We start from the raw sequence: 27,377 nt of genomic DNA, 5'->3' as shown, positions 1-27,377 counted from the left end.
TGTCATTCATCCATTCAATTAACAATCTTCAATTGGGCTGACGTTGCTGTGCCTAGCATTGCAAAGGCTAAGAATTTCAGTATATACCCACATAAAGAAAATAATAAGCTTCTTTGAAGCTTAAAATGTAGTGTGGGAAACAAAATATACAAACATCAAACATTTAAAAAATACATATATTTTTAAATTAGGACTTTAGGAAATCAAAATAAAGAAAATACTGCTCTGGAGTATGTTGACCTAACAAGGCTTCATGTAAAGAATGGCCCCTAAACCAGGTCTCAGAGAAAATGCAGGATGTTGAACACAGAGAATTTTCAACGACTATCAGTCACTGCCTAATCTCTTCCTCTTTTCTGATTCTGCTTAAATGGCAAGGCTTTAGGATTCAGAAATTCCTGTAATTGTCATAACTCCTTACCTATTTCTAAAGTTAATAACCTAGTGCCAGCTTTCCTCTTGTGTTGCCTCTAAATTATTTAGCAAACAGCAAATGTTACTTATTTGTTGGACTGAAGTGATCTGAATCTATGAATGCCTATTTTAATCCCCAGAAAGGTCTTAAATTATCTTTCTCTGCCAGCTGATATTTTCTTTGCTTCCTAAAACTTCTATGTTCAAAAATGTGACAGAAACATCATACTGAAATGTTTGACAATGCTATTCCCTTTATAGTCGGGAGAGTTTCTCTATATCTCTTAACTTAATGCCTAGCAATTTTTCATTTATATTAGAAATTTAACAATAACAAAAAGTTGATTCTTTGCATACTCACTATCATCAGTTTCCTAGCTTTTGCATATATTTCCAACTTCTTCCAAAGCTGCTTCTGATTGAACAGATTTTTGTTTGCTTGTCTGCATTAAAGTGGGAGTACAAATCTTTTTTCTCAAAATCTATCCTGTTTTAAAGCAAAGAAACAATTGCTTTTTGAGGTTTCACTCATAGCTTCTTAAAATCTCTTAAGTGGTAAATGTTATAATCCTCTGTAAAAAATTAAATGTACTTGCTCTTATGTCACTGATAAACAGATGATCAAAGTAGGAGAGCTAAGTATTTTTATCATTCTCACTATTAGCAAAATGCCTCATGCACATAGATTTTCCATGAATATTTTTTGAATTAATTGAATTCTTAGGGCATAATTTCTTCTTTAATATGTATATCTTAACAGACAAGGAAACTTGGGTGGTGTAGTGGTTAAGTGCTACGGCTGCTAACCAAAAACTGTTGGCAGTTCGAATACACCAGGTGCTCCTTGGAAACCCTGTGGGGCAGTTCTACTCTGTCCTATAGAGTCGCTATGAATCGGAATCGACTCAATGGCAATGGATTTTAACAGACAAAGCATAAGTCCCTGATGGGTTGAAATATTTGGATACAACTAAAATTTTGTTAATAACTATTATAAAATACTCTAAGTGCTCCATTAACGGAAAAAGGGAAGTACATTAAGAAGATTTCAAATAATAATAATTCACATTGCACGTAAATAAATTGTTGTTGTCAGGTGCCACTGAGTTAGTTCCTATTCACAGCAGCCCTATGTACAACAGAATGAAACACTGCCCAGTCCTGCACCATTCTCAGAATAGTTGTTATGACTGAGCCCATTGTTAGAACCACTGTGTCAATCCATCTTGTTGAGGGTCTTCTTTTTTGCTGACCCTCTACTTCACCAAGCATGATGTCCTTCTCCAGGGACTGGTCCATCCTGATAACATGTCCAAAGTACATGAGATGAAGTCCTGCCATCCTTGCTTTTAAGGAGCATTCTGGCTATACTTCCAAGACAGGTCTGTTTTTTTCTTTTGGCGCAGCCCATGGTATAGTTCAATATTCTTCGCCAACACCATAATTCAAAGGCATCAATTCTTCTTTGGTTTTCCTTATTCATTGTCCAGCTCTCGTATGCGTATGAGGCAATTGAAAATATCAGGGTTTGGGTCAGGCACACCTTAGTCCTCACAGTGACATCTTTGGTTTTTTAACACTAAAGTGATCTTTTGCAGCAGATTTGCCCAATGCAATATGTCGTTTGATTTCCTGACTGCTGCTTCCATGGTGGTTGACTGTCGATCCAAGTAAAATGAAATCCTTGACAACTTCAATTTTTTCTTTATTTATCATGATGTTGCTTACTGGTCCAGTTGTGAGGATTTTTGTTTTGTTTATGTTGAGGTGTAATCCATAGTAAAAGCTGTAGTCTTTGATCTTCATCAGTAAGCACCTCAAGTCCTCTTCACTTTCAGTAACCAAGGTTGTGTCATGTGCATATTTAGGTTGTTAATGAGTTTTCCTCCAATCCTGATGCCATACTCATCCTCATATAGCCCAGCTTCTCGGATTAGTTGCTCAGCATACAGATTGAATAAGTATGTTGAAAGGATACAATCCTGACACACATGTTTCCTGACTTTAAACCACATAGTATCTCCTTGTTCTGTTTGAACAACTGCCTCTAAGTCTAAGTACAGGTTCCTCATGAGCACAATTAAGTGCTCTGGAATTCCCATTCTTCACAATGTTATCCATAATTCGTTATGATCCACCCAGTCAAACGCCTTTGCAGAGTCAGAAAAAAAACAGGTAAAAATCTTTCTGGTATTCTCTGCTTTCAGACAAGATTCATCTGACATCAGCAATGATATCCCTTGTTCCACATCCTCTTCTGTGTCTGGCTTGAACTTCTGGCAATTCCCGGTCAATGTACTGCTGCAGCTGCTCTTGAATGATCTTTAGCAAAATTTTACTTGTGTATGGCATTAATTATCTTGTTTGATAATTTCCTCATTCTACTGGATCACTTTCCTTTGGGATGGGCACAAATATGGGTCTCTTTTAGTCAGCTGCCCAGGTAGCTGTCTCCCAAATTGCTTGACAAGGATGAGTGAGCACCTCCTTGTTTTCCACCAATGCCTTCGGTGCAGCTTGGGTTTCTTCCTTCAGTACCATCGATTCTTGATTATATGCTACCTCCAGAAATAGGTCAATGTTGACAAATTCTTTTTGGTAGGGTGATTCTGTATATTCCTTCCATCTTCTGTTGACACTTCCTGCGTTGTTTAATATTTTCCCTGTAGAATCATTCAATATTACAACTCGACACTTGACTTTTTAATTCAGTTCTTTTGGCTTGAGAAACGCTGAGCATGGTCTTCTCTTTTGGTTTTCTAACTCCAGTTCTTTGCACGTCATTATAATACTTTACTTTGTCTTCTCTAGCCACCCTTTGAAATTTTCTGTTCAGCTGTTTTACTTCACCATTTCTTCCTTTTGCTTTAGCTACTCTATAATCAAGACCAAATTTCAGAGTCTCTTCGGACATCCATTTTGGTGTTTTCTTTCCTGTCTTTTTAATGACCTCTTGCTTTCTTCATGTATGATATTCTTGATGTTATTCCACAATTCGTCTGTTCTTCAGTCATCTGTGTTCAACGCTTCAAATCTTTTCTTGTCTTGAAATGGTCTCTAAATTCAGGTGTGATATACTCAATGTCGTTCTTTGGCTCTTATGGACTTATGCTAATTTTCTTCAGTTTCAACTTGAACTTGCATACAAGCAATTGATGGTCTGTTCTGCAGTCGGCCCCTGGCCTTGTTCTGACTGATGATATTGAACTTTTCCATCGTCTCTTTCCACAGATGTAGCTGATTTGATTCTTGTGTATTCCACCTGGTGATGTTCACGTGTACAGTCACTGTTTATGTTGGTGAAAAAAGGAATTTACAATGAAGTACTCATGGTCTTGCAAAATTCTATCATGCGATCTCTGGCATCATTTTTATCACCAAGGCCCTATCTTTCAACTACAGATCCTTCTTTTTGTTTCCAACTTTCACATTCCAATCATTGGTAATTATCAATGCATCTTGATCGCATGTGTGATCAATTTCAGACTGCAGAAGTTGGTAAAAATCTTCAATTTCTTCTTCTTTGGCATTAGTGGGTGGTGTGTAAAATTGAATAATAGTCATATTACCTGGTATTCCTTGCAGGATATGGATATTATTCTATCACTGACAGTGTTTTACGTCAGGGTAGCTCTTGAAATGTTCTTTTTGAAGATGAATACGAGGCCATTCCTCTTCAATTTGTCATTCCTGGCACTGTAGTCCATATGACTGTGTGATTCAAAATGGCCAATACCAGTCCATTTCAGCTCACTAATGCCTAGGATATTGATATTTTTCCATTCCATTTCATTTTTGATATCTCCAATTTTCCTAGATTCATACTTTGTACATTCCATGTTCTTATTATTAATGAATGTTTGCAGGAGTTTTTTTCTCATTTTGTGTCGTGTTACCTCAGCAAATGAAGGTCCTGAAAGCTTGACTTCATCCACATCATTAAGGTCAGCTCTACTTTGAGGAGGCAGCTCCTCCACAGCTGTATTTTGAGTACATTCCAACCTGAGGGGCTCATCTTCTGGCACTGTATCAGACAATGTTCTACTGCTATTCATAAGGTTTTCACTGCCCAATTTTTCAAATGTAGATTGCCTGGTTCTTCTTCCTAGTCTGTCTTAGTCTGGAAGCTCCACTAAAACCTGTCCACCATGGGTGACTCTGCTGGTATTTAAAATACTGGTGTCACAGCTTCCAGCATCATCACAGCACCACCCAAGCCATCACAGTACAACCAACTGACAGATACATTTTATATAACTAAAACTTAATCACTAAAAATCTTCATATTGTGATCAATCTAAAGTAGTTAATGTTTTCATATGCCATGCCTTTATTATAATATAAAGTGGCCTAGTTAGCACAGTTCAAAAACATGGTTAAAGTTTGAATTTTTTTACTTTTTTGGGCCAACTAGTATTTCATAGATAAAAACTGTTTTATGTCATCAAGTATTTTCAATAATTGCTTTGCTTCTCTATAGTGTCCAAGAAAAGTCTGGATGCCTCACAACAAAATACTTTCCTCTTCTGGGGACATATAATTGGCATAACACAGTTCATAAAGAAAATGTTCTATATCCTACTTTGGTGAGTAGTGTCTGGGGTCTGAAAAGCTTGTAAGCAGCCATTTAAGATACATCTATTGGTCCCATCTTGTCCAGGGCAAAGAAGAATGAAGAAAACCAAAGACAAAAGGAAAATATTAGTCCAAAGGGCTAATGGACCACATGAACCACAGCCTCCACTAGCATGAGCCCAGAAGAACTAGATTGTGCCTGGCTACCACCACCAACAGCTCTGACCTGGGTCACACACAATAGAGTGTTCCGAAGAGAGTGGAAGAAAAATGCAGAGCAAAATTCAAATTCACACACACACACACACTCACACACACACACACACACACACACACACACAAAGACCAGACTCACTGGTCTGGCAGAGACTGGAGGAACCCCTGAGACTATGGCTTCTGGATACCAAGCTAACTCAGAACTGAAGCCACTCCCAAAGTCTACCTTTCAACCAAAGATTAGACAGACCTACAAAACAAACAATAACACACATGAGGGACATGCTTCTTAGTTCAATCAAGTATATGTGACCAAATGGGTAACACCTGCCCAAAAGCAAAGACCAGAAGGCAGGAAGGAACAGGAAAACTGTATGAATGGACTCGGAAAACCTAGGGTAGAAAGGGAAAGGGGGAAAGTGCTGAAACTGAGGATTGTGATCAATGTCACAAAACAATTTGTGTATAAATTTTTGAATGTAAAAATAAAACTTCCCTATTCCCCAACCCCATGTCCCAGGGAAAGTGACTTAAAAATACACATGTTCTATAAATAGCAAGCAATATGTTAATATCTGAAAGAGAACATTACATTTTTCAAAGGCAAATGGTGATAGTCCGTTAGGCAACAGGGATCTCTTAGAAAATAAACCAAAGAAAGCAATAAAACAAAACAAAAAACCTTGAACTGTCTAGAATGATTATGTTAAGTATTTGGCCAGTTTCAACTGAATTTCATTATAATAAAGTACATATGAAGGTAAACTGAAATATATTTCTCATCAGTTTATGCATAAAGTCCAACTAACTTACTCTAACACAAGCTTTTTGAACGTTTATGAATCAAGTCATAAAACAGTTCTTTTTTAGAAAAGGAGATGTTAGTAAAGCTGTTTTAATGCACGTACAAGTGGCATAATTTAGGAATGCAACTCTGGAAAAAGTAAGTACCTCAAAACAGGAAACAAAAAACTTGCCAACAATTAATATTTTGAAACACTTTGTTCTGCCAAGAATGTCTAGCTACCCTTTAAAACGCATTTTGGTAGAGAAACACTTCCCTCATATTTTTTAATACTATGATGCTAACAGCATTGTTTTCATAATAAGTCCTTGAGAAAACAAAACAAAACTGTCACACAGAAAATAGATTAATTAAATATTTGTTATTTTTAAACCAGAGTTCATACAAGGCAGAGCTTTTGGCATATCTTCTGATATACCTGGCAATGCTACTTTAAAGCTATGACTATAACATGATGACTGCTTTTGTGTGTGCCTGGTGGATTCATTTCATAGTCACATTCTCCCTGGGAATTAAATTGTTTCTGAAACTGACTTGTCAATTGTGATGCCTACTGGCAGGTCTAGGCCTTTGGGCTTCTGACTGATTCAGGACTCCTATGCTACTGTGGGGGTGATAATCCTTACTAACATTCTTTGCTAGAAAGAGAGAACAAAGATAGCACTCCTTGAGGGATGCTAGAACCGGTCTAGATCATACAGCAATTTTTCAAACTGTATTACATGGAACACTAGATTGGATGTAGGTGGGTGAAAAGCTTGTATGTTGGGTCATCTTTGCAACTTCTCAGAGCATTTAACATTCTGAAGTACATGATGAATTTTCAAGTTGAGGGAATACTGTGTTTATTAAATCTATTTATCAATTTTTCACAGACAACAATTATGGAATAATGTACAGAACACATTTTGGGAAGTGCTTTGGAGAAAGCCAGTACTTTTTGGGGTAAAATCCCTAGGGAAATCCAAATTTGAACCAATATTAATATAACTGGAAGTATTGAGCTGGCACTGGAACAACTTTGAGAACCTACATCACGAATACATAAATAGTGTGCCTGTATGTCATATTATTTCAGTGCACATAGATAATGGTAAACAGACACACAAGGAAAATATTTTCACCAGTATTTTACTTACTTTTAATTCTCCTTAAGAATTCCTAATTCCAATTTTGTTAAATGTAAAGTACAAATGCATTTAAAATAGAAGCAATAATAGAGCTCTCCCATCAATAAAAAGTCTTATATATGTTAAGTATCACCATATACTAAAACAACGTCAAAGAGGTTCTTCAAACTTCTGGAAATCAAAACGTTCTTTGAAAAATGTATGTGTCAGCCACCTCATAGCAATGCTGTACAAATGACTGGTTGGTGGGCATGTTCCTGCTGCAACGAAACTATTCGGGGTTACTGGATGTCAGATCATATTGTGGAAAAAATTTCTGAAAAAACCTTCTTCTGGACTAAGAATGTCTAGCCACCAAAGCTCTGAACTTGTTATTTACAGTGTATTATTTGATCAAAGCTTATTAAATAATTCCGAACTTCCTGTAAACAAGAAGCTGTAAGAGTAAATGTGCAAAAGTAATTCCTTCTACTGGCTTACAATGAAGAGCCCTTGGTGGCGCAGTGGTTAACAGCCCGGCTGCTAACCAAAAAGGTTGGCAGTTTGAATCCACCAGCCACTCCTTGGTAGCCTTATAGGGCAGTTCTACTCTGTCCTGTAGGGTCACTATGAGTCTAAATCAACTCAACAGCAATGGGCTTATATACGCTGATGTTGACGCTCCTCTAGATTTTCTACTGGTTCCTTTTCCTCTGATAAAAATGCATTAAAATGCTAATGTTCCATTTTACCCTCCAAATTCTGTAAACATATTAAAAACATACACTATAGTGGCCCTAAAAAATGCTTTCTTGACCAAAAATAATGCTTAATCCAATCAGATGTTCTATAAAAGCCCAGATAGTAAATATTTTAGGCTTTGTGGGCCACATGGCCTCTGTTGGAACTACTCAACTCTGCCCTGTAGCCTGAAAGCACCGTCCAAAACCAAAAGCAAACCCAGTGCCGTCGAGTCGATTCTAACTCATAGCGAGCCTGTAGGACAGAGTAGAACTGCCCCATAGAGTTTCCAAGGAGCGCCTGGCGGATTCGAACTGCCGACCCTTTGGTTAGCAGCCGTAGCGCTTAACCACTACACCACCAGGGTTTCCAAAAGCAACACAGATAATACATACGCATAAACTTTACTTATGGGCACCGAAATAGTATTTTTGAATGTAACTGAATATAATTTCAACATATTACAAAGTATTCTTCTGATTTTTTTCAACCATTTAAAAATGTAAAAACCATTCCTGGGCATACGAACAGAGGTAGCATGCTGGATTTGGCCCACAGGCCATAATTTGCTGACCCATGGTTTGTACTATTACAGTGGCTCAGTAGTAGGCCTAAGGCTTAAGAGACACACGTGGGTTTGAATCTTAGTTGCTCCACTTACTGTGTGACCTTGGACAAGTTACACGGTCTTTTAAGTCTCGATTTTCTTAGTTGAAAATGAAAATGATAATTCCTATTAAAAATATTTTTGCAAGACTTAAATGTCTTTTTATTTAACCACTTTACATACTGCTTGACACACAATCAGTACGAATAAATGCTGGTTATTATTGGTCAAACACTAGTGCTACAATTGTGGGACTCATAACAAGCCACATAACTTACCTGATTCTCAGTATTCACCATCAAAACAGAAAAATATGTTCTACCAAATTTATAAGGTTGCTATGAAAAGCAAGTGTAATTGTATTTCATCCCGTGGCAATCTATCATCCACCCTCTCATTGCTAAACTGATTTTCCAAAGCTACAAATTTGATCTGGTCACACTCCTGTTCTAAATTCTTAATGGCTTCCTGTTGCCTATAAGATAGGCTAACTCCTTGGTGTGACTACACATCTTTTCATACTAGATCCTGGCCTTCCCTTCTGACCACACCCCCTACCAGTCTTCCATATGAACCATACATTCCAGATACACTATATTTGCCATTTACAGAATAACCTGAGTTCTTTAATACCTCTATGCATTTACATATGCTGCTCCATCTATCTGGAAAGCGTTCTCCCATTTTTTTTTTATTAATTTGCCCTTGAACTTTGTTATACTCCAAGCCACAGTTCAAGAGAAGCTGCCCTTCTATGACATGATCCCACTTGCCTTCATTTACCTACACATACGGTAGAGTGGAGACCTCCCTCACCTGCAAAAGTACTTTACATAAAGCTCTATTATTGCACTTATAACTCTGAACTGTAATAGTTTCTTTACTTATTTGCTCCCCCACTGAACAGTAGGCTCTTTGATGGGAGAGATTTATCTTTGTAATCCCAGTGCTCACCGTACTATCTGGTGTATCGGAACACAGCCAGTGAGTAATGATGATTGAAATCACTTAATAAACTATAAAGCACTACATGTAATACCTATTACCATACTATGGTAAAGATATTTTAAAATATTGGCAACAGGATAAAATAGGCTTATCACATGTGAGACACTGCACTAGGTACTTTACACACAAGACTTTATTTAATTCTCAGTATGGTCCTATGGAAACATTATCTGTATTTTCAGATGAGGAAACTGGTTCAGTGAGGTTAGGTAACGTGCCCCAAATCATCCAGCACGTAAGTTGGGAGCTAGGATTAGACATTTTTTTCTGTAGAGCTCAAAAAATGTGTTCCAAACTATTTAGCAATATGCCTCATATTCGTCCCCTCTTAGGGGACAAGGGAGACAGTCTGAAAGCAATAGGATTACATGGAAAAGAAAAACCAAGTGCATTGCCACTGAGTTGATTCTGACTCATAGTGACCCTACAGGACAGAGCAGAACTGCCCCCATACGGTTTCCAAGGCATGGCTGGTAGATTCCAACTGTTGACCTTTTTGGTTAGAAGTCGATCTCTTAGCCACTGTACCACCAGGGCTCCACTTCTAAAGGGAGGAGGGGAAAATGGAAGTGGGGAAGTGCTAACAAATACTTCAATTACATGTCAGAAAAAGTGCAAAAGCCTAGGGAGAAATTTCATTTTTAGTAAATATTTTAGAAAGAAATACAAATGTTATCAGTTACATGAAAACAATCATATTACCTTTAGCCATCTCCTTTATAAGCTAAATACCCCAATTCATTTTGTCTCTCCTTACATGAGCTGTTTTTCAAATTGTTATTTTTAGCTTTCTAATCTGATCCTGATTTTTTAAACTGTTGTGAATAAAATTATATAGAGATGATAACAGTTAAAGTAAAATATCATGAAGGGATCAATTCCTAGTCTTGTAATGGCACGTACCTTTTCAGAGAACCCAGTAACAGGCTGGCTTTGCCCATAACAGCACTGCATTCAGTTTGTGGTCAGTTATGTGGTACTGCGCCAGGCTATTTTCTTCTACCTTTATGCCTAGTCACTTATTCTCCATGCTCTATTTTTATTGCTAGCGTTTTTTCCTTAGGTGAACCTGCTTGTATTTGTCCTACTTTCCCCCTACCTGCCTCATTACAGTTTTCATATGGATTTTAATTTTGTTTGCCAGAGAATTAGCACTTTACATAATTTGGATTCATTTGAATTCACCTCTGTCATGATACATGGCTTTATATGTTATAGTTACAACCTTGATGTATTCAAGCCTTAACTTCTGCGTATAGCTTTCAATCTGGTTCAAACACTTAAGATCGAAATATGTGTAAGCCATAATTTACTAACTTTTTGATAGAAATGTCTTATAGAAGTTAATAGCCAGATTGAAATACGGCAAGGATTCTTTCTCTTCCCCCCTTGTCTATGTGATACGTCACTCTAATATTGAAGACAATGAAGCTGATAAGAAGAAGAAAGAGGAGAGGTTCACAGTCTGAACAATGATGGCTAATTATTGCTACAGCTTTATTACTTTGCTTTAAAAAAAAATATTCTGAAGCTTTTGTTTCTATTATATAAAGACAAATATTTTTAAAGAGAGATACAGTAACAGAAAATTCAAGGCATTGATATTTCCCAGTGAGAAAGTTCATTTTGCATGTAATAAGCAATATATGAAATAGTTTTGTTGGCCATTAGTATAGGTTCAAAACTCTAAAGTTATTCAATATATTCATACTTACATTTTTATACTTCATTGTTAAGAAAAATTTACGAGTTCATTGTACAACTATGTCGTATTTTAAAAGCAAGAATCCCCAAGTTCCATCGTTGAAAGTTCTTTACATTATTGACGGTTTTTAAAGGGGAAACGTTAGCTAAAGTTTTGGTCAAGATTGCTTCCTTCATCTGCCTGTCTCCAGCAATACAGTGGCATGGTGTGATGTAAAGGCCAACCTGTATTAGTATCTTGATTCTGTCACTTTCCGTGTGCCTAACTGTGAAGAATCATCTATCCTATGTGAGCACACATTTCCTCATTTTAAAAATGGGAGTAATAATCCCTACCTTGCAGGGTGAAGTATATAAAGTATCTAGCACACTGCTGAAAAACAACAGGAACTCAACATATGGTAAACCGCACCGATTGCCATAGAGTTAATTCTGACTCAAAACGGCCCTATAGGATAGGGTAGAACTGCCCCATTGTTATTATCATTAAAGCCTTTTTTTCCTTACTACAGACTACAAATTCTCTAAAAATAAACTATGATGTTATTCTTTCTATAACAAACTGGTTTTAAAATGCCCTCTGCATCTTATCATTATAAAGATAAAATATTTTGACTGTAAATGTAGAATGTGTCCAAATGCTTGTGAGATCAGAAATTGTAAACAAAGATACACAGGCCAAGAATATCCTATTAAAAAGATAAAACTTAAGAGTGAACTGATGAAATTAAAACTTGTGCCTGTTAAAAATGTGTTACCTGGGGGATCCAGCCCACAAAGCAAGGAAGAACTGACGACACACTAGGAGAATCATGCTGATTTTCAGAAAGTCGATTTCCATCAAAACTGCATCCTTCCAGTAATAAGCCACTGATCTGCCATGGAAACACACAAATCATTAAAATACGTATTAAAGTCTGAAATATCAGGAGTTACTATACTATGTCTTAAGAACAAAGACAATACTCTTTATTGTGAATATGTCTTCCAAATAATACAAAAATAAAAATTATGGTATTTTTATCTGCGAATAAGAATGTAAGACCTAGACCTATGTTCGCCGTGAACTTCTTTAGACTGAATTCTCATTTTTAGCAAATATCTTAGAAATGTCATCAGGAACATAACTGCAGGTGCCTTGGCATTAGATTAATAGAAATATAATGGCAAAAGCTAAAATGTTATTCTTTTCCCCAGGGAGGGGAAAATAAAGCATAATTAGAAAACAAGCATCTTTTCCTTATTTGAACAAAGTTCAGAAAGTTGTCTGTAAAAACTCTTGACATGTCATGCAGAGCTGAAAAAGGGATAAAAGAGAATCATCGTTTCTAAGCTAATCTTTGTCTAAGAAATCCTGAAAACAAAAATAAAGGATTTTTAGTAATATTAACTTCATATTTCTTCTTTAAAAGTTTTTTTTTTCATTTAGTTTCTGCAGTGTTACTGTACTCTGACTTTATCTAAAGACAACAAATGTACAATCAGTGTTTTGCATCCATTGCTCTTTCAACATTTTGCCTTCAGAGACACATCTATATTCTCTTAATTGGAACTTTATGCAAAAATGGAAAAAAATCTAAAATATTATATAATACCTTCAAGTTTTAACATACTAAATGAAAAAGCTATACATTTTAAAGTCAAGGGAACATTTTAAGTTAAAAGTGTTAAATTCGTTTTCAGATACATTACAGAATGGTTTAGGTACTAGGAGAGTATGCCTTAGCAATTAGTTTTAAATAGCTACTTCGCCACTCTAATTTTATAGTAAGGTTGGTATTGCCAGGAAAGATAAGTAACTTGTTTGTTAATGAAACAGCTGGGATAAAAACTGGGTACTTTTATTTTTACTGTATCACTAATGTGATATAGAGGTCACTTCAAGAGTTTCTGAAATATTTTGGTCTTGAAAAGAAGTAGGTTAAAATTTAGAGAATGCCTGCTGATTTGAGCACTAGAAACTCTTGAGGGAAAATTATTCTTTTCAGGTCTCTTTTAGAGATTTCATCATGTTTTGAGCTTAACTAGTCTGTACAGAAGCTTGTAAAAGTAGACCCCACTTACAGGACCATGACTTGACTAAGTCATATGCAGACATAAATTGATCATCTGTCTCTACTAACCCAGGGGGAAATATACCCTCTGGGGTCTTATTTTAGTAATTGGCACTGCCGACCACCTATTTGCCTAATCAGACACCTGGGAACATTTTTGACCTCGTCTCCCTATCTCCCCACATGTAATCAATTATCAAGTTCTGCCACTTCCAATAAACACCTGAATGTGTTCTTTTCTCTCCATACCCTACATCACTGCCTACTTTGGACACTGTCAGTTCTGGCTCCAGTTACTAGATTTCTTGATTTTGTTGATTCTAGTCTTTACATTCCCCCACGTGTCTGTCAGTTTGTTGTACTGTGGGGGCTTGCATGTTGCTGTGATGCTGGAAGCTATGCCACTGGTATTCAGATACCAGCAGGGTCCCCATGGAGGACAGGTTTCAGCTAAGCTTCCAGAGTAACACAGACTAGGAAGAAGGACCTGGCAATCTACTTCTGAAAAGAATTAGCCAGTGAAAACCTTATGAATAGCAGCGGAACACTGTCTGATATAGTGCCGGAAGAGGAGCCCCCAAGGTTGGAAGGCACTCAAAAGATGACTGGGGAAGGGCTGCCTCCTCAAAGTAGAGTCGACCTTAATGACGTGGATGGAGGAAGGCTTTTGAGACCTTCATTTGCTGATGTGGCGTGACTCAAAATGAGAAGAAACAGCTGCAAACATCCATTAATAATCAGAACATGGAATGTACAAAGTATGAATCTAGGAAAATTGGAAATCGTCAAAAATGAAATGGAACACATAAACACCAATATCTTAGGCATTAGTAACCTCAAATGGACTGGTATTGACCATTTTTAATTGCACATTCATATAGTCTACTATGCCGGGAATGAAAATTTTAAGTGGAAAGATGTTGCATTCATCATCAAAAAGAACATTTCAAACTCTATCCTGAAGTACAATGCTGTCAGTGATAGGATAATATCTACATGCCTACAAGGAAGACCAGTTAATTTGACTATTATCCAAATTTACGCACCAATCACTAAGGCCAAAGATGAAGAAATTGAAGACTTTAATCAGCTTCTGCAGTCTAAAATTGATCGAACATGCAATCAGGATGCATTGATAATTACTAGTGATTGGAATGCGAAAGTTGGAAACAAAGAAGGATTGGTAGCTAGAAAATATGGCCTTGGTGATAGAAACAATGCCAGAGATTGAATGATAGAATTTTGCAAGACCAACGACTTCTTCATTGCAAATACTTTTTTTCACCAACATAAACAGCAACTATACACGTGGACCTCGCCAGATAAATGCACAGGAATCAAATTGACTACATCTGTGGAAAGAGACAATGGAAAAACTCAATATCATCAGTCAGAACAAGGCCAGGGGCCGACTGTGGAACAGACCATCAATTGCGCATATGCAAGGTCAAGCTGAAACTGAAGAAAATCAGAGCAAGTGCACGAGAGCCAAAGTACGACCTTGAGTATATCCCATCTGAATTTAGACACCATCTCAAGAACGGATTTGATGCCTTGAACACTAATGACCAATGAACAGACAAGTTGTGGAATGACATCAAGGATATCATACATGAAGGAAGCAAGAGGTCACTGAAAAGACAGGAAAGAAAGAAAAGACCAAGATGGATGTCAGAGGAGACTTGGAAACTTGCTTTTGAACATCAAGCAGCTAAAGCAAAAGGAAGAAATGATGAAATAAAAGTATTGAACAGAAGCTTTCAAAGGGTGGCTCGAGAAGACAAAGTAAAGCATTATAATGACATGTGTAAAGAGCTGGAGATAGAAAACCAAAAGGGAAAAACACACTTGATGTTTCTCAAGCTGAAAGAACTGAAGAAAAAATTCAAGCCTCGAGTTACAATACTGAAGGATTCTATGGGGAAAATATTAAACGACGCAGGAAGCATCAAAAAAAGATGGAAGGAATATGCAGAATCATTATACCAAAAAGAATTAGTCGACGTTCAACCATTTCAAGAGGTAGCATATGATCAGGAACTGATGGTACTGAAGGAAGAAGTCTAAGCTGCACTGAAGACACTGGCGAAAAGTAAGGCACCCGGAATTGACAGAATATCAATTGAGATATTTCAACAAACAGATACAGGACTGGAAGTGCTCACTCAACTATGCCAAGACATATGGAAGACAGCTTCCTGGCCAACTGACTGGAAGAGGTCCATATTTATGCCTACTCACAAGGAAGGTGATCCAACCGACTGCAGAGGTTATTGAGCAATATCATTAATATCACATGCAAGCAAAATTTTGCTGAAGATCATTCTGAAGTGGCTGCAGCAGTACAGTATATTGACAGGGAACTGCCAGAAATTCAGGCAGGATTCAGAAGAGGAAGAAGACATAGAATCAGGGATATCATTGCTGATGTCAGATGGATCCTGGCTGAAAGCAGAGAATACCAGAAGGATGTTTACCTGTGTTTTATTGACTATGCAAAGGCATTCGACTGTGTGGATCATAAGAAATTATGGGTAACACTGTGAAGAATGGGAATTCCAGAGCACTTAATTGTGCTCATGAGGAACTTATACATACATCAAGAGGTAGTTGTTCGACAGAACAAGGGGATACTGAGTGGTTTAAAGTCAGGAAAGGTATGCACCAGCGTTGTATCCTTTTACCATACCTATTCAATCTGTATGCTAAGCAAATAATGTGGGAAACTGGACTATATGAAGATGAACAGGTCATCAGGATTGGAGGAAGACTCATTAACAACCTGCGTTATGCAGATGACACACCCTTGCTTGCTTTATAAAACAATTCCAGCTAATAAATGTGGAAGAAATAACAGAATTAGAAAATTACAATTTTGAAGCCCCTAATTATTCAGGCAATGATCACCAAAGTTTAAAACTATTACGTACAGAAGATAGCAATTTAGTCAGACACATCTCATCATTCCCCTAGAACAAAGACCAAAGAAACCAAGTGAAACAGACACAGATGACAATCCTGGGATCCTGAACATCAAAAGGAGGGATGAAGAATTAGATTGAACACTGACTGGAGGGAGAAACTGAAAGAAAATAGTAAATGAGGAGAGTTCTGGATCAGAGCTGCCCTCCCAGCCAGCCCAGCACAGCATGGCCATCTTGAGACAAAGCAAGCAGTGAGCCTGGATAAGGAGTACAGGAAAGCAACTTCACAGAATTCCCAATAGGAGACAGAGAAACTATATAGACAAACCTGGAGTGAAGCAAGGTGAGCAAGACACAAACTGGATCTAAGAAGGCAAAGTATAGGAAGGCAGGAGAGAGCCGCAGGGATCCTAGAGACCAAGAACATAGAGGCAGCTAGGAACCAGAGACAGGGCTACTCACCAGTGGCGGTCCCTGACCATTAGGATGGGTGGTGCACATGGCATAGTAGATCTATAGAGTGTCAGCAAGAGGTCCCCCACCCTATCAGACTCTGGGCAACACCCCTTGCTCACATTTGGTTGAGGCCAGGTCCCAGTTGCTGGCTGCAGCCTATGGGGGGTGCCCTGGAACCCAAGCCTGGTCACCAGAGGGGCACACGTCTCCTCCGCCCTCACCCTCTTGGTGACAGCAGCATGAGCCCCCCTACCCCTGTGGCCCCACCAACCTGGGGACAACAGTAAATTCACCCCTTCCCCCTACCCAGCCCTGCAATGTCTGTGACCAGTGACATGCATCTACCCCATTCCCATGCCCTTCACTGCCCCGCCCACCCAGCAAGTAGCAGCATGTGCTCCTGCACTGCCAGACCTATGATACAAGGTGGTGTGCATGCCCACCCCTGCCACAGCCCTGCTCACCTGGTGATCAGCAATGCATGCACATCCTGACTGCTCCCCTCCCCCCGCCACCACCACCCAACCCACTCAGCAATAGATGGCAAGTGCTCCTGTGCCGCCAGACCTGTGATCAGTGGAACACTCCAGCTTCAGCTGCCCTGATAGATCAAAACAAAAAAATCAGGACAAAAGAAACATACAATCAATAAATATATAAATAAATAACACCTTAATGCTTCAGAGACAGCAGACAATAACAAATCATATGAAGAAACAGGATAAGATGGCTCAAACAAGTGGGCAAAACAAAAGGAAAGAAAACCTCCCTGTGGAAGAATGGTAACAGAATTATCTGAGAAGGAATTCAAAAGACCAATATTTAGGATCCTTGAAGAGATCAAAGAAAATACAGAAAAAAAAACCTAGAGGAATTTCGGAAAAAAAATACAAGAACAAAATGATAGACTCAAGAGACAATTAGAGGCCATACCAAAACAACTAGAAACTCAGAAAATTAACAAAATAATGGAAATAGATAACACAATTGAAGGACACAGAGGTAGAACTGAATCAATGGAAGGAAGAATCAGTGAACTAGAGGACAAATCCTTTACTAATTTGTTTGAGGAATAATCAGAAAAAAGAATGAATTAAAATGAAAAAAAAAAAAAAGCCTAAGAGTTATGTGGGACACCGTTAAGAAGAATAATTTACATATAATAAGAATTCCAGAAGAAGAAAGGAAAAAAAAGTACAGGAAGAATATCTGAAGAAAATTGGCAGAAAACTTCCCAAATATCATGAAAGATAAGATGGTTTCCATCCAACAAGCCCAGTGAACCCCATACAGGATAGACTTCAAAAAAATTCACTAAGGCATATCATAAACAAGCTTTTCAAAACCAAAGACAAAGAATTCTGAAAGTACTTTGTGAAAAACAAAACATTACTTACAAAAACAAAAAAAAAAGGGGGCACCAATAATACTAAACACTGATTTCTCATCAGAAGCCATGCAGGCAAGAAGGCAATGAGATGACATTAATAATATCCTGAAAAAAAGAACTGCCAACCAAGAATCCTATATCCAGCAAAACTGTCTTTTTCAAAAATAAAGACAAAACTAATACATATCCAGATAAGCAGAAATTAAAGGAATTTGTAAAAACCAGGCCAGCCTTACAAGAAATATTAAAAGGAACCCTTTGGATAGAGAACCAGCGAAAGCAGACAATAACCTGAGATAAAGACACACGACAGTTTCACTCAGATACCAACTAAGATAAAGATTTCACAGAAGTGTAATAAAGCGAAAAAACTGACTACAGGGAATCAGAGGTGTTAAGCTGTAAACAACATCTTTCTCTGGGAGACTTTTACACACCACTTTTGATAATGGACAGAATAACTAGAAACAGACATAATAAAGACAGAGAAGATCTAAATAATACAATCAACCAACTCGACCTCATAGACATACACAGAACACAGCAACCAACAGCAGTTCAGCACACAATCTTCTCCAACGCATGTGATCCTTCTCGAGAACAGACCATATTCTAGGCCACAAAAATAAATAAATAAATAAATTCAAAAACATCGACATGATACAAAGCATCTTCTCTGACCATAACACCATGAAACTAGAAATCAGTAACAGAAAGAGCAAGGAAAAAAAAAAAAAAAAAAATACACGGACACTGAATAACACCTCACTTAACAACTACTGGGTTATAGAAGAAATTAAAAATGACATTAAGAAAAATTCTTAGAATAAAACGAAAGTGAAGATACAACATATCAAAAACTCTGAAACATAGCAAAAGCGGTCCTCATAGGAAAATTTACAGCAATAAATATACACATCTAAAAGAAGAAAGGTTCAAAATCAATAATATAACCTGACAACTTGATCAAATGGAAAAGAAACAGCAAATGAAGTCCACAGTCACCAGAAGAAAGGAAATAACAGAGATCAGAGTAGAAATAAATAAAATAGGAAAGCAACAAAGAATTAACAAAACTAGAAGTTGGTTCTTTGAGATTATCAATAAAATTGACAAACCACTGGCCAAATTAACAAAGAAAAAAATGAGAAGACGCTGATAACCAAAATAAGAAATTAAACATGTGACATAACAATAGACCAACTGATACGAAGAGGATCATAACAGTATATTATGAAAAACTGTACGCCAACACATTTGAAAACCTAGAAGAAATGGACAAATTTGTAGAAATACGCTACTACCTAATAAACTAACACAAATAGAGGAAGAAAATCTAAATAGACCCATAACAAAAGAAGAAATTGAAGATGAGACTGATTTTACTCAAAATATTCCAGAACATAGAAAAGGAATGAAGACTCCCTAATTCATTCTATGAAGTCAGCATAACCCCAACACCAAAGCCAGGCAAAGATACCACAAAAAAAGAAAATTACAGACCAATATCTCTCATGAAATATAGACTTAAAATTCTTGACAAACTTCTAGTCAACAGAATACAACAGCATATCCAAAAAAAATCAATACCTGTCTGTCTGTCTGTCTGTCTATCTATCATCTATCTATTTATATATCATGATCAGGTGGGATTCACATCAGGGATGCAAGGGTGGCTCAACATTAGAAAATCAATCGATGTAATCTATCACATAAATAAAACAAAGGAAAAGAATCACATGATAAGCTCAATTAATGCAGAAAGGTCATTTGGTAAAATTCAGTACACTTTCCTGATAAAAACTCTCAGTAAGATAGGAATAGAAAGGAAATTCCTCAACATAACTAAGGGTATACAGGCAAAACCCAGCAGCTAACATTAGTCTCAACAGAGAAAGACTGAAAGCATTTCCCTTGAGAACGGGAAGAGACAAGGATGCCCATTATCACCACTCTTATTCAATGTTGTACTGGAAGTGCTAGCCGGAGCAACACGGCAAGAAAGAGAAATAAGTGGTATCTAAATTAGTAATTTTTTAAATTAGTAAAGAAGAAATAAAACTATCCCTGTTCACAGATGACAGAATCCCATACATAGAAAATCCCAGAGATTCCACATAAAGTTACTGGAACTAATAAAACAATTCAGCAAAGTGGCAGGGTACAAGACCAACATACAAAAATCAGCTGGGTTCTGCTACACTAACAAGGAGAACTCTGAAAAGGAAATCAAGAGAACAATACCATTTACAGTAGCCATCAAAAGGATAAAAAACCTAGGAATAAATGTAACCAGAAACGTAGAAGACTTATACAAGGAAAACTATGCAACACTACTGCAAGAAACCAAAACAGAGCTACATAAATGGAAAAACATTACATACTCATGGATTGGAAGATTTAACATTGAGAAAATGTCAACACTACCCAAAGGGACCTATAGATACAATGTAATACTGATCGAAATCCAAATCCAACAACAATCTTTAACGAAATGGAAACACTAATCTCCACATTATGTGCAAAGGAAAGAGGCCCCGAATAGCTAAAGCAATATGGAAGAAGAATGAAGTAGAAGACCTCACACTTCCTCATCTCAGCCACAATAATAAAAAACAGTCTGTTCCTGGTACAATGACAAATAGACCAATGGAGCAGAATTCAGAACTACCCATGGAAGTAAATCCATCCATCTATGGACAGCTGATCTTCAACAAGGGGTTGAAGTCCATTCAATGGGGAAGAGACAGATTCTTTGGCAAAGGATGCTGGCAAAACTAGATATCCATTTGTGGAAAAATGAAACAGGATCCATACCTCACACCATACACAAAAACTGACCCAAAACAGGTCAAAGACCTAAATGTTAAAGCTAAAATTATAAAGTTCCTGGCAGATAACATAGGGAGAAAACTAGGGGTCCTAATTTTTGGCATAAATACACTATCAAACACAACTAAAAAATGTATGAGGAACAGAAAACTAGATAGCTGGGAGAGCTCCTAAAAATTACATACTGTGCTCATCAAAAGATGTTACCAAAAGAGTAAAAAGAGAACCTACAAACTTGGAAAAAATCTGTGGTAACAACATATCTGACACGGGGCTAATGTGCAAAACATGTAGAAAGCTTCAACAATTTAACAACAAAAAGACAAACAATCCAATCAAAAAATGAGCAAAGGACATGAACAGACACGTCACCAAAGAGGACATTCAGGCAGCTAACAATCACATTAACAGATGCTCACGATCATTAGCCATTACCAAAAACCCACTGCCGTTGAGGTGATTCCGACTCAGAGTGACACTATAGGACAGAGTAGAACTGCCTTATACGGTTTCCTAGGCTACAATCTTTATAAAAGCAGACTTCCACATCTTTCTCCCGCGGAAGGGCTGGTGGGTTCAAATTACTGACCTTTCAGTTTGCAGCTGAGCACTTAAACACTGTGCCACCAGGGCTCATTTCGTTAGCCATTAGAGAGATACAAATCAAAACTACGATGAGATACCATTTCACCCCTGCAAAAACAGCGCTGATCCAAAAAATAGAAAACAACAAATGCTGGCAACATTGTGGGGAGACTGGAAGTCTTAAACACTGTTGGTGGGATTATAAAATGGTACAGCCACTATGGAAAATGGTATGAAACTTCCTCCAAACACTGGAAATAGAAATAACTTATGATCCAGCAAACCCACTCCTAGAGATCTAACAAAAGTGACACAAACAAACACATGCATACCTATGTTTGCTGCTGCACTATTCACAATAGCAAAAAAATGGGAACAACTTAAGTGCCCATCAACAGATGAATGGATAAACAAATTGCAGTACATACATGTAATGGAATATGGTGCAACAATAAAGAATAACTATGAGTCCGTGAAACATCTTTTAACATGGATGAATCTGGAGGACATTATGCTGAGTGAAATAAGTCAAACAAAAAAGGATAAATATTGCACGATAGTACATTTATAGAAAGCTGAGAATAGGTATACATACAGAAAGCAACGTTCTTTGATGGTTACCAGAGATGGAAGGGGGAGGAAGGTAGAGTCACTTACTAGATAGTAGTTAAGATGGTTGACGCTGGTGATGGGAATGGCAATACACAATATGGGGAAGTCAGGGCAACTTGACCAAGGTAAATGAAGGCACTGAGAGGTACACAAGAATAAAGGACAACTGTGGTAAATGCTATTAACATATATAATTTTGCAACAACATTAATAACAAGCAAAAATACGTTGGTATGTATGCTCTTTGGGTGTGGGAAGATGTATGGCAGTATATGTATACACGTTTGTATGTGCTGCATATATATTCATATATTCCATAAAGAACATGAAGGGCACAGTTATGGATACTTTATAGACATATCTAAATACCTCATGGGACTGATTTACTGGTCTTGAAGGCTGAGGACCATAATCTTGTGGGATAACTAGGTCAACTGGCATAACTTAGTTCATAAAGACAATGCTCTACATTCCACTTTGGTGAGTGGCATCTGGATTCTTAAAAGCTTGTGAGAGACCACCTAAGATACAACTATTTGTTCCTTCCCATCTGGAGCAAAGGAGAGTGAAGGAAACCAAAGACTCAAGGAAGAAATTAGTTCACAGCCTAATGGCCCACGCGAACCACAGCTTCTTCTAGCCTGAAACCAGAAGAATTAGATGGTGCCCGACTACCACTACTGACCATTTTGACCATGGACCTAATAATGGGAGAAAAATGTACAACAGAACTCAAATTCATAAACAAGGCCAGACTTACTAGACTGATACAGACTAGAGGAACCCTGGAGACCATTGCCCTAATATACCATTTTAACCTGGAACTGAAGCCACTCTCGGAGGTCAACTTTCAGCCAAATAATAATTTGGCCTACAAAATAAACAATAACACCTGTTAGGAACGTAATCCTTTAAACAATCAACTATATGAGACCAAACAGTCAACATTTACCCGAAAGCAAAGATGAGAAGGCAAGAAGGGGCAGGGAAACTGGAAGGATGGAAATGGGGCAGGCAGGGTGGAGATAGAGTGCTGACACACTGCAAGGACTGTAACCAATGTCACAGAACAATCTGTGTATGAACTGTTGAATAGGAATCTAATTTGCTGTATAAACTTTCACCTAAAATACAACAAAGTATTAAAAAAAAAAAAACCTCAGGTAAAAAAACTGTAGGAATCAGGCTGTCACCAAATGTGCGCACTGATCAATTTCAGTATTGATAAAAATAGGAAAACTACATATTGTGTGCCTTGTCACGTAATGCAAAATGAAGCACACAGTGACACCTATGAGAAACTTTTGATCAAAAAACATTAATCTAACCAGGTCTCTAGAACCAACATTTATAAGAAATGGGCAGAAAGAGGAACAGGAGTTAAATGATGCCACAAGGAAACAAACAGGTGAATACAGAATGTAGATCATCTACAGGGCACAGGATCTGGTTTCCATAACAAACAGTAGCGTGAAATAAAAAGATGGACCTCATCTAGATGTAAAAAGACACAAGGCACGTAACAACTGAACCCAGTGCGTGGATCTTGTTTTGATCCTGATTCAAACAGACCATTGGAAAGTTATTTTTGAGGCCCACTGGTAAGTTGTTATGTACTGAGTAATAAGTGATGCCCAAGAATTATTTTTTATTTTTGTTGTGTCTGATATATATTGTATTCATTTAATAAAATATTGATTTTTTTGAGAAATACATTTAGAACATGAAGGTATAAAACAAAATGATGTCTGGAATTTGCTTCAGCAACCAAAAAAAAAAATAAAAAAACACCAAAGCCATTGTCGAGTCAATTCCGACTGACAGCGGCCCTATAGGACAGAGTAGAACTGCCCCAAAGGGTTTCCGAGGAGTGGCTGGTGGATTTGAACTGCCGACCTTTTGGTTAGCAACTGTAGGTCTTAACCACTAGGCCACCAGAGTTAAGACAATAAAAAAGAGAAAAAGGAGGGATATTTCTAAATCTTAAAACCCTAAAATACACAGGTTCATTTTAGTATTCTCTCGTTTTTTTTTTTTAACACTGTTTATAAAAAAATATTACAAATTCTTAAAATATTCTTGAAGATCAGAAGATACTCCAATTTTCTGAGTGAATTAACTTCTACTGTTTAGAGATACTGTCCAAGACGGTAGCCTCTAGACACATGTGGCTATTGAGCACTTGAAACGTGGTTTGTCTGAATTTAAATGTGCTGTAAGTATAGAAAGCCCTGTGGGGGGAGGGGGGTAGTAGTTAAGAACTCGGCCGCTAAATGAAAGGTCAGTGGTTCAAATCCACCATCCACTTTGCAGGCGAAAGATGTGGCAGTCTGCTTCTGTAAACCTTGGAAACCCTACGGGACGTCTAGTCTGTACTATAAGGGTCGCTATGAGTTGGAATTGACTTGAGAGCAATGGGTTTGGTTTTGTTTATTAGAATAAAATATATACCGAACTTTGTTTAAAAAAAGTAAAATATCTCATTAAATTATTGATTACATGTTAATATGGTACATATTAGGTATAATAAAATAAATTATTAAAATTAATTTTATCTGTTTATCTTTCAAATGTGTTTACTAGAAAATATAAAATTAGGTATGTGGCTTTACATAGGTTGAGGAAAGGAAGACCTGTTAGGGAAAGTTACATTCCAAACAGAAATGTAAGCAGGTTTCTAGAAGCTTCTGAGAGTGGGGAAAGGACAAGAAGAATTGAGGGAGTTGAGTACATAATCCTAGCAAACTGCCTTTTTTCAGTACAGGATAAAAAAGCAAAAAAGTTTGATAGAAGACAGACTTCCAAAACAGGAAATCTGAGTCAGTTCTAGGTCTCCTGTTGTATTTGGGAGACATGAGAACACAGCATTAAGTTGGTAAAGCTATTAAACCGTACAGTCAACTAAGAATTAAAAATCCTTTAAACTGGTGGAAACATACTAAGATATTCAAACATCAAACAGATTTAAAACCTCGTTGCCTCCATCTTTTCAATTCCTAAGAAAAATCATTTTTGTTAAATCAGCTTTCTATCATACTAGTTTGCATACCAAATAATTTTAAAGATCTACATTTAGAGAAAATTATATTACTAAGAGCTTTTAGAGGTCACCTGTTCTTAAAAACAATCTATACTTGATAATGATGGTTAGATAAGCATATTAACACTTAGTGTTTAGTTTTAAAAATGAAAGTTATCAGAAACATAAGTCTTAATCTGAATAATCTAAGGGTTTGGGCTTTTTTGTTTTTATTTTGCTTGTTTGTTTTTAATTCATTTTCTACTGCTGGGCTGGATAGCTTCAGCTGGCAGCTCACGCTTATTAGGTGAGGGTGTGTCTAAAGACCCTTAACACCCAATTCTGACGTGTACATCCTCCTCATGTACCTCAATGTTTAAATTTCTAATTTCTTCACTCTTTTAACTTCTCTATACTTCCTGATAAACTCTATGAAGAAGGGAAATGAAATATGAATTTTATGATAACCATTTGAGATATATGAACAGACCTCCTACCTGGCATGAGGTAATATTCACCTGGCAAGCATATGGAGCTATCTTAAACTCCACTGGGTCCCAGGGGAGCTGCAGCTTTCAGGGACCCCAGTGAATCTTGAATTATTAACATGCCCTTTAATGCATTTAATAAGCTGGATTTTCCCAGGTAGAAGATTTTTTTTGTTTTGCCTTTTGTGTGTGGCAGCATCAGCAGTAAAGGGTGGGGGTGTTAGGAGCTCCCCAGATTTGCTAGAGCAATCCTCTCACAACCTTGGGAAGATCTAATATGCAAGCTGATCAGGAACTTGATTTATGCATTTTCAAGTATCTAGTTTCACGACTGCTGTTTAACAAATAATGAATCAATAATAGTAGTGGGGAGATTTTAAAGGGCCACGTTCAGGATCTGAAAATCAATACACATACATGTTCTCTTAAGTCTAGAGGGTTAAAGATATTGATTTGTTTGGGGAACTATAGCCTTTCTTGGATATTTTACCGGTTTAATTCAATCAAGGGTGGTAGAGATTGAAAAAAATACTAAAGCTAATTAAATTCTAGAGTGACAGTAAATTTCACGTACAATTTAAATCCAAAGTTCTCCTACTGAAACAATCCCGTTTGTTGGAAAAAATATGATTAAAAGGAACCTAAAGATATTATCTGACTTGCTGATTTCACCAAGTACTAACAGTAAAAGGCTTACAAAGACTTCTTACCCAATAAATACATCTGGAGACTATGCAGGTAAAAAAGTTAGAAAATGTACTTTTATAGCTCACATGAATGGACCAAAAAGAGAAAAAATTCTGTTGAACTACCTTAAATCTCTTATGTAGGAATGGCTTTTTTATTTAAATCTGTAAGTGTATCAGGTAATACATTACTAACAAAAATGGCAGAATAATTTTCTGGCTATTATACCAAATTTATTTATGTTCCTATATATTTCCCAGTGAATATTCTAATTTTAACTATATCTTTTTATGAATCCAAATGAAAAATAAAAAAATTCTGCTTTACTAAACAGGAAAACATTCTATTAAAATACACTATCATTTCTATTTAAGAAAAAAAAATTGCCTAAATAAAACCTAATCCAAATTGAGGTAAGAGAAATAATAAAACACCTTACACATGCAGGTTTTTAGACATCCTCATAACAACTGTGTCAAGAAAAATATTATCAAAATCCTCCTGTAAATGAGATAGCAAAGGCTCAGACCATCCTGTTAATTGCTAACAAGGTCATATGGCTTTCTTATGGACAACTAAGATTAGAACCTTGTTTTACTGAATGTCAGTCTTTTTCCCCCATCTACAAATATATATATATTTTTATAATATATAAGCTTGTAATTTTCTAGTTTTGAATGACTTTATTCTCATTTTTTAAGCACAGGGGAATATGAAGACATCTTGACACAGAATAAAAATCACTTCTCTTGCTTTTTATACCCCTATATCTGGGTGATCATGATACATGCTATGTGTGTAGTTCACAGGTGCCAGAGACCATGCAAGCATGGTATCTGGATTACACATGTTAGTGTACAATCACCAATAGAAGCTAAAGTAGTTCTCCCCATGGATTAGAATAAAATACAAAGGGATGAAATTGAACCTTTCTATTTCCTTTTCTTCCAAGTGAGAATTCTGTAGCAATCTACAGAGCCAAAAGAGGAAGACCTAGCTTAATGTTAACGATCAAATTTTTGGAACTCTACATCATTATAGCTGACTCTAAGGACACCTACTATAGCGCTCCTCCTACTGCAGGCCCTGAATTCAATAAGGGTTTAATGAGTGCTTATTTTGTACCAGCTATTGTTTGTTTTTTATTGTTT

General features: G+C 37.0%; 1 protein-coding gene across 2 annotated transcripts in view; it reads right to left on the bottom strand.

The window, feature by feature from the left end:
- Positions 1–27,377, bottom strand: part of DYNC2H1 (dynein cytoplasmic 2 heavy chain 1) — a 413,953-nt gene that overhangs the window by 5,793 nt on the left and 380,783 nt on the right. The window contains exon 88 of one of the 2 annotated variants that reach the window (XM_064288850.1): positions 11,938–12,054. In XM_064288850.1, the coding sequence (XP_064144920.1) occupies positions 11,938–12,054 (117 nt within the window). Of the gene's footprint in view, positions 1–11,937; positions 12,055–21,774; positions 22,171–27,377 lie in introns of those variants that run through there. The other variant, XM_064288851.1, reaches the window with a different exon arrangement.

The sequence above is a fragment of the Loxodonta africana genome, chromosome 7 (assembly GCF_030014295.1).
Source record: "Loxodonta africana isolate mLoxAfr1 chromosome 7, mLoxAfr1.hap2, whole genome shotgun sequence".
NCBI lineage: Eukaryota > Metazoa > Chordata > Mammalia > Proboscidea > Elephantidae > Loxodonta > Loxodonta africana.
This window is presented reverse-complemented; position numbering and strand designations above follow the sequence as displayed.